At 42.1% G+C, this 9,239-nt stretch overlaps 1 protein-coding gene across 1 annotated transcript; it reads left to right on the top strand.

Moving 5' to 3' along the window:
* Positions 1-3,089: 3,089 nt before the first annotated feature.
* On the top strand, positions 3,090-5,363 carry LOC128785819 (inositol 1,4,5-trisphosphate receptor-interacting protein-like 1). Its single transcript, XM_053938645.1, has one exon. It carries the CDS (start codon positions 3,332-3,334, stop codon positions 5,054-5,056), a length of 1,725 nt encoding a protein of 574 aa, XP_053794620.1. The 5' UTR covers positions 3,090-3,331; the 3' UTR covers positions 5,057-5,363.
* Positions 5,364-9,239: the final 3,876 nt, after the last annotated feature.

Here is a 9,239-nt window from a genome sequence, read left to right as displayed (position 1 = left end):
GAGAGCAAAAGGGGGGAGCAGGAATGGATTGTACTGACAAAAGGATGAAAGTATTGCCAAAAAGCCTTGATTTCAAAGGCAGGCCCAATGTAAAGAGGCTGTTGTGGTTTATTCCACAAAAAAGTAAGAGGGTTTCTAAACCTTGGCTTTTATTACTCCGAGTTACTGTTATTTTTGTTTCCATAATCCTAATCTTTATTAAAAAATGTAGTTAAGCAAATTTCTTTGTGGAGAAAGGAAGGGAAAAGGAAACAGGAGATCTTGTTTGCTTCACTTGCTGGAGTATGTTATGTTAGCACAGTGATGCAAGTGACACAAGAATTTGGGTGGAGCAGGATAAAGTAGAACATTTCAGATGAAGATTATACCCTGCCTGTATGGGAAAGCATAAATGGGACATTCTTGAGAGGGAGACATATTTGCCCTTGGCAGAATTGTGTCTCCACAATTCAGAATGTTCAAAATAAATACTCAGTGACCATTAAATGAAAATAATAAAAATTGAGGAAACAGGACAAAGTTTTGGTTTTGTTTACCAGTTTTTGTTTACCAAGGCAATATTTTGGTGCACATTCTGTCACTTCACAATAAGAATAAGGAAATATGTCAGGAGAGTATGGTTTTAATGCACTTGAAATTAAAATATTGCAATTCCTCTTCCCTGACTATAAATTTTAGGAGGAAAAATTAAAAAAAAAAAAAATTTAAAATTTTAAAAATTTTAAAAAAAATTTAGAAAAAAAACCCCAAATGTGATTATGAAAGACTCAAGAAAATCAAAAACTATGTGTATTGTGCACAAGAACTCTGAATATGTTTAATTAAGTTACTGGAAAATGTAATTTAGTAGTAGGCTAGAATGCAATCAGAAACTCCTGTAAAAGGAGAGGAGATGTATAGTGGTATTTCAGAAATACAGAAATAGCTGTGTGGCATAAACATGACATGGAGTCTCCAAGCTGAATGGAGCTTTTCATCTTTTGATCCTAATAAGCAAGAAAACAGGCATGAAGCATGCAAAAAAACCCCACAACCAGTCTTTGAATTTCCTAATTTCAATTGTCTCCCTAATTGCACTTAATATTTTTGCTGTACTTGCATTGCTATTATGAAATTGGTTTCAATAAACAATAAAAACTCGTGGATCTGTTTTAAATTCATCCTCTGTGGCTTCGTGTAGCTCACCCTTGTGCTAAACAGCAAAAGCATATAATTCATCACAGCAATGCTGGCAGAGAATCATTGATGTCCTTCAAAAAGATCCAGGGAATGACAAAGACAGAATAATTTTATAGCTTGCAACTGGAGGAAATGTATTGCTTGCATCTGGCAGCAAGCCAGGCCAGAATCTGAGATGCTGTTTCTGCTGTAAATAGGATGAAAGGGATTTATAGTTCATCTCCATGCCCACTGTAGCTAGGAAAATTGTAAGCAGAAAAAGCAATTAAAAAAACCAAACAAACATGAGAAAGCATTAAAATACGTGGGAGAGACCTATTTTTTTGTGTTGATGATTTATAGACTAATTGCCATGGCTACCCATTTGAAGCCTGGTTAGTGACTAACCAATCATTACTTACTGAATATGGCTAACACAGGTTTTGAATTTAGGCAGTATGTATGTGTAATCCGAGTACTGAATGCAGGTATTCAGTCATAATGAAAGCAGGCCTCTTGTTCACAACAAATGACATCAGATTTCTCCATCAAATGCTCCATCCAGAATAATGCCAACAGACTTGAATTAGCTGCTGAGCTGGAAAAAATTCAGGTATTGTGAAATGTTGGCATAGAGATTAATTGATAGAAATTTGTTAGTCAAAAAACTACAAATAATGTATTTTAGATATAGTCCTAACAACCTAACAGTTGATACACAGCAGATGAATGATGGTGCTGTATTTCACATTCCCTTGGACAGGACAAATAGATGAATCACCTGAGCAGGACAAAGTTTTGCAATTTTCTTAAGTCTGTGTAAAGCAAGTCTGATGTCTTAACTGCTTGCTTGGTTGGGAAGGTCGTTTAAACAGAGTATTAAATTCAAGAGCTGGAGTGGGAAGTAGAAGGCTCAGAAGGAACAGCCCTAGCCTCAGAGCTGAACTGAGGGGAAGGATGCTCTAGAAAGGCGGAGTGGAAACCTTCAAACACTAAATCGGGTCCTAATGTAACTGTTTGCTACTTCCAGAGGTTCCAAAAAGGGATAAAGCTACCAGGCTTATTCAGATGAGTGGAACCTGTGCTCTTTTAATTGTTGTACAAAAATATTGATGGGAAATCCCTGATGCATGGAAAAAATGCTATTGATTTCTACTGCACCATAGAAATAGCTGTGGCAAACAGGGTGGGAACTGTTTCAATAAATGCACCTAATGTGATGGATAAAACAGATTCCCTGAATCAACAGAACAAAGATGACATGCAAATTTGAAAAGGGAATATCTTTCTAGTACTGCATTCAATACCACAATTTCTATAAGAAGTGGGGACTTAAAAACTGCATGGTCATACAAATGATGGAGTCAAAGGCATGTGATGATACTAGAGTACATGATGTGAAAATTCACTGTCAGATTCAGACTTAGACATTCAGTTTCTGCAAAAGATCAAAGGCTGGTTAAAGCTATCAGACAAGGTATAAAGTACCAAAGAAGACCCCTTTTGGCTCCTTCAGCCTTGACATTTTCTGAGGTTTTCCCTCAGAATAGGCCGTATGATAGTGTACATGCATAAACCTTTATATACATCTCCCTGCATATACCAAAGGTAGTGCCTTGCAGACACACTTGTAAAAATGTCTTTGTTCAGAATAGAGGGGTTTCTACTATAGAGATTTTGCCTCAAAGCAGGTCTTGGTAACCAGGAGTGCTTGTTCAGTGTCCAATAGCAAGGTAGATATTTATGGAAGAGAATCATAGCATCATTCAGCTTGGAAAAAGTTTTTAAGGTCACGAAGTCCACTGTTATTTAGTCCTGGCAGGAATGCAAGCCGACACCTGTGACATCAGAGCCCCAGTGTCACAATGGGGGCAGGTGCCAGCAGAAGCAGCAGGTAACGCAGCCTCAGTACAGCCTCAGCGAGCGCAGGAGGCTGTGCTGAGCACGGCACGAGGGCCTCGGCAGAAACACAAGTAGCCAGGGAGGCGCTTCTCAGCGGGCATCCAGCGGTCAGTCCCTGGCAGGAGTGCCTTTGGCTGGGAACGGGCCTCGCAGCCTGCTAGCTGCCTGGCCCCCTCTTTACTGCCTTCAGATCCCGGGGACCCCTGTCCCCACTTCCCCTATCAGTAGCTCCCTCTCAGCCCCACTCAAGCCCTGCTCACTGCCCTAGACCATGCTTGCCATTACATTCCTTTGCTTGGTTGTGCAAGGCCTTATCCTGTACCCACAGCAGGCCGGGGATGGGCTGGATAAGGCCGCACTGGAGCGCATGCGGCAACACGCTGGCTACCTGAACCAGCAGATGACTCGGCTGATTCAGGAGCTGGAGCACATGGAGCAGGAGCAAAGTGGTGGGGCCTGGGAAGCCCTGCTTGGGTGGCAGTTCTGGGCTGTGACTGGAATCCTCGTCCTTCACTTGGCCCTGTGGTTTGGACTTGGGAAGATTGGACGCGATCCAGACAATGGTGGCCACAAGGAGATGTCCAGCAGCAACTTGGTGGAGGAGGAAGAAGAAGGACGCAACGTTGTTGCAAAGAAAAAAATAGAAAGCAGTGTTGCTGCAAATGTGGAAGAAGACAATAAGGATGGAAATGAAGAAGGTAGCAGTGTTGATACAAAGGCAGAAAGTAATGTTGGAAGTGAAGGAAAAGAAGGCTACAACACTGCAAAGGAAGAAGTGAACCATGATGAGGAGGCAGAGGAAGCCAGTGCTGCCAGAAATGAAGAAGCCAAAGAGGAGAAGGCAAACGGAGAAGATGATGACCACAATGCCAAAAGGAAGCTTGGAAGCCGTTTAGAGGGGCGCGTGCAGTTGCCTGTTCTGGGTCTGGACAAAGGTCGCCAGCTGATAACAGACCTGATGGACAAACTGACCCACATCTTTGGACAAGGCTTGTCCAACAGCTTCTACCCGGTGCCACAACAAGCCGTTGGAGTGGGCAGCGCCTTTGAAGGCTGGAGTCCCCATGCACAAGATGTTGTGTACCATGTGCTTGTACCCCTGAGTCCCCCTCCAGGACATGCCTTCCACCTGGAGCTGGACACTGCAGGGATGCTCCAGAGGAACTTCTGTGTCCGTGTGGAGCTGCTGTGCACCTGCACGAGGGAGAGGCTTGAGGAGGACATGCTATGTTTCCTCCACCATCCCGAGGAGGAGCTGAGAAGGAAACAGGACCCCAGCCTCCTGCACACCCTCTGCACCGGCTCCTATCTAGATGTGGAGAAAACTGTCCACTGGTTCTGTCGATGTGTGAGAGTCGCCTGGCTGCTGTTGCCTCAGTCCCGCCACTGGCGTTTAGTGTTGCAGCCCTGCAGCCGCTCCTGTAAATTTCAGCTGAGCAAAGACAAGGAAAGCTTCACAGCTGAGATGATCTTTGCAGTGCAGCAAGGAGACTCCGATATCTTTGTGGGCAGCCAGCCTACAGAAGTAGGCATCCCAAGCACAACGTGGCTGGAGACTTACGCCGTGGCAGAGGCAAAATTCTTCAGGCACATTTCCAGGCAGGCCCCCCAGGACAGCTGTCACTGCAAGTGTCTGCAGCTTCTCACAGGCTTCCTGATGGGCGTAGGTTTTTCCAGCTATGCCCTGAAGACCGTGGTGATGCACCTCCTGAGCACCGTACCGCTGACACGGTGGCACAGGAGGGATTTCGGGCAGCGACTGATGGATATCCTGAAGTACCTCCGCTGCTCAGTGGACACAAAACAGCTTCACCACTTTGTCGTCGGCAATGCCAGCTTTCCAATGGAGATCAGCTTGCCCTCCGGCTTCCGGGTGGCTGAAGCACCCAACCTCTTTGAGCACCTGGCCAGCAGCCCAGATGCCCACAGGAAGGCCGTGCAGGAGTATAATTGCCTGCTGCATCGGCTCAAACAACTGCCGATGCACGGCCATTGAAAGAGATCCTGGTGTACAGAGCTGTCCTTGTGGGGCCTCTTGACAGACCCTGTGTATATTAACCTCCCGTAGTTAGTGCATTTACAGTATATATTAGTACCCTGTAATTAGTGCTTTTACTATATTTATTAATACCCCATTAGTATTGCATTTACTATATATATATATATATATATATATTAGGACCCTCTAGTTGTGAATTTACCCAATGTGTAGGGACACTCTAGTTAGTGCTTTTACTATTTACATTAGTACCCTCTAGTTAGTGCATTCAGAAACCCTCAGCCTTCTTTGGATTTGTTTCAATAAACTGGCCTATTCCAGTATCTGGATTGTGCAAGCTCTTCTTGAACTCAGGCAGACCTAGGGCATTTGTAAATTCCACCAGTTGTGAATTTGTGACTGGCTGGGAGTAGACATTGTTAACAGCAAGGCTTTTTTAACAGGCGCACACAATTCTCAGTCTGCATGGCTCCTCTCAATGGTCTCCCTGGTGCAGCAGCCACGGAAGACCACGGTGGCTACAAAGATGATTTTTGCCCTGTGCTCCCCTTGCACTCTCTGTTCATGCTGGCCATTCCACATGGGCTCTGAAACTCCCTGGCAGCTCTAGCTGGGCAGGGACCAAGCAAGAGGCACTGCTGCCGTGCCTCCTTGTGTTCACTGGGGAGACAATGCAAGTCCTGCTCATCCCAGACACACTGCAGGGCTTTGGCACCACAGAAATTAATTTGTTGGATATGCAGAACACTGTGCTATGTCGGCAGTAGGACTGGCCCACTGGAAATCACCCCCTCTGTCCACTGCTATAAAATTAGTCTATGACGTGACTAAGACTTCTGTATTAGAGCATGAATATGGACATAATTAGGGTACTCCTGAGGGTTTTTCTCCTTTGTGTATGTTGGAATATTGTCTTGAGTACAACATACTCTGTGTATGAGCACATCCATTTCTTTTCTGCTCTCTGCAATCATGTAATCAAAATATTGGAAATTTGAATGTAAATCAATGTCTGTTTGTTTTGACATTATTCATATTCATGGTCTCCTTGTACTTTTTAATGCATGTGTCAAAATAAGCTGTGGTTTTGTTGGAGGCCAGCTGTTTTTCTTACTTCATGCTTGCCTATCTTGAGAAATGAAAACCCCAAGATCACTTTCAGAGGTTTCCTACCATGGCCTGGGCTCTGAAGTGACCCAAGACCTCTCTACTTCTTTTTACAAGTGTTCCTGAGTCATTGGTGACAAGTGACAGCTCACCTTTGACAGCTTAGTCTTATCACTCTTTGAAACAATGTCTTTTGGTGTCACTTCTCATACTATGACTGCTTTCAACCCCCTCAAGAGGATTTTCTTGAGCATTCTCTGACCATGGTGGTGTTGGAACTGCTTCAGCACTCCTGACAGTCCTTTTCTGTCTCTGACAGGCACCGGAGAAAGGGCTTCCATGAACTCAGCTAAACTTGAGCATGTATAAAAGAAGCACGTTGGGCATTGCTCATGGGGATTTGTTTTTAACAATACAAATTTCCAAGGCTGTGCAATATTGAAATATTAAAGGGCAGATACAGTGCAATGAAAGAAACATTTACGTATACTTCACAGCACTAGTTGATTTCAGAGGTTTTACAAATTTATTAGAATTCTTTGTGTTAGTATACCTGCTGGATTTTGAGCTCACAGCTGCCTTGTGGAGAGATACTAAGTGAATAACATGAAGTGATTGCTGGTGAATCACAGGAATACAATTTACAATGTGATGAGTTAACGCTTCCACATAATAAAATAAGATGCTCTGTTACTATAATGCAAAGCTTTAACTGCTCATATTGTGAATATAGGTGTGCTTTAGCAGGGACACAAATTAAAACAAGGTAATTATTGCCTATGGTCTAGCAACAAGTGTTTTATAAGCAATTTAAATTGCAAAAAAAGCTCAGTAAATCCTGGGAAGGTAGAGAAGATGCTGAGCAAACAAGTATTGAATGTTTGGTTAGGGAAAAAAAAATATTTGAAGGAGACATTTCACTTAAGGACATCTTTCTCTGAAAGACATGTGCTACTGGGAGGAAGATTTCACACATATTATTCAGGATCTGGCAGTTTTATGTTAAGTGCTGCATTTGTTCATGGAAGGTTTTAGTAACATTTTTCTAGAAAACCACTTTTTGAAGGACAAACATGACATCTGTGGACTTGTTTCTGCTGCTTTTTCATAATCTGCAGTTTCATATTCACAATATGTACTTTAGTCTTTGACAAAAAAAAAAAAAAGCAGTGATCAAATAATTTTGAAAAAGTCTCTAATTATAAGCAATGTATGTTGCTTCTGAATATCCATGTCCTTTGGCTTTAAAATTAATTTGTATTGCTAGGGTAGAAAATGAATTTTCTTTTGTCTCTTTACAGTTTTGCAATATACTTTATGTTGTAGAGGAATGAGGCCAAATGCATCTTTGATACCAGAAAAATAATGGATGTAATATCAAAATAAATTTGGCTCAATGCTCAATGTGAACTGCTTTGAGAATAGTTTTATTGCTTCAGTTACACAGAAAAATTGTCCCCTTAAAAAAAAAAATCTTTATTCAGAGCATAGACACATCTTGATTAGTAGTGTTAAACCCAGAAAGACATCTGAACAACTCACCCCACTTCTAGACACCTTATCATGTCATCAAATTTTCTTTTTTTTTTTTTTTTTTTTTTTTTTTTTTTTTTTTTTTTTTTTTTTAATGCAAAATGGAATGCTTCCCCTGAGGAAGAAGTGCCTCAGCCCACAGTCCTGTGTATCACAGACTCTGGGCAAGTAGGAGGTAGGGATTTGAACCCATTCATAGGAGAGATTTGAAACTTGGGTCCTCAGATTTTTGGATGTGCCCCAAATCAGAGTTGTTTGTGTAGGCAGACTGAAATTATCCAGGAGATGTTCTGCCTGTCACTGTGAAGGCTTAGATGCCTCTGAGCTGAACATGTGCCTTGGGCACTTTGGGCACCACTGAGCAGGACAGCAGCTTGGTGACAGCATTTCTGACTTCATATCCTTGATTTGTTAAAGTCCTGTGTAGGGTGCATTTGAGCCTTTACAGCTTGTAGTGCATAAACTTTTGCAATGTTTTCATCAACTTCCTGGAATTCTCCTCATTAGCATTAAATAACACTGACTCCAGTCATCCTTGTGGGTCCCTTCCAACTCAGGATATTCTATGATTGTGTGAACATCCTTTTTGTCTTCTCAGGATCTGGAGTTCCCCCCTTCCCAAATGCTAGAATATTATACTATTCATGTTGTGCCTCCATACTGTTCCATACTGTGCTTCAAGGATGCTTAGATTGATGAAGACTGCTTTCGGGATGTTTTTTCCCCTTCTGTTTTATAACAAAACTGTCAATCCTCTTCTAAAACCTAGTAACTAATAAGATCAGTCACTGTGTAGTTGCCAGAAAAGCAAGGACAGGGACTGAACTAACCTGGACTGCAGAGGAGGGATGTTTCATATAGTTAAAGAAAAAAAAATCATGGGTCTGCTCAGACAGATTGAGGGACTGCACTAGGGATGTTTACAAAAGCTAATGCTGGGTGTGAGGGCCTAGTCTTCTGACAACTCATATCATCAATAAAAAATGGAGATATGTCCATCCAAACAAAGTGGGTGAAATAGGCTTTACTCTCACTTGCCTAATCATTTTTCTGGTCACCATGTGGTTAAAGTAATTTAAAAAAACCAATTAGAAGTGTTGATCATTGGAGATTTAGCCCAGTTAATTCCCTGGATACTGCCAGGAGATAATAGTTTGGAGAGAAAAGTGGTATCATATCTTTCTGTGCCACAAGTAAAACCTGTCAGCTGAACTAAGGTAGGTGGTTGTGGTGTCCACACTTGGAGAAAGGTGTTGAAAAACTAAAAAGGCTTCACAAACACATTTCAAGAATCACTAGGGGTCTATAAAACTCAGTGTTACAGGGAGAGAGACCCAAGAGAAGATTCAATACCAATAAAGGTTGAGAGATTGTTTGATGGTGAGCTCTATTGTTCCTCTTGCTAGAGGACTTTTAGTCCAGAGGTAAGAAGGTGTAATAAACCTTAGTGGTGAGAAGCTGGAATTAGTTCCAAGCAAGAAAATGCACATTTTTTAGTAGTGGAAAGAAGTACTTCTACCCAGATAAATTGACTGGAAGA

This window comes from Vidua chalybeata, chromosome 3 (assembly GCF_026979565.1).
Source record: "Vidua chalybeata isolate OUT-0048 chromosome 3, bVidCha1 merged haplotype, whole genome shotgun sequence".
NCBI classification, from domain to species: domain Eukaryota; kingdom Metazoa; phylum Chordata; class Aves; order Passeriformes; family Viduidae; genus Vidua; species Vidua chalybeata.
Note: the sequence above shows the minus strand (reverse complement) of the source record. Positions and strands in the feature narration are given on the sequence as shown.

Excerpts from the sequence above, each read along its gene's own strand:
- LOC128785819 (XM_053938645.1), top strand. The coding sequence starts at position 3,332 with ATGCTTGCCATTACATTCCTTTGCTTGGTTGTGCAAGGCCTTATCCTG.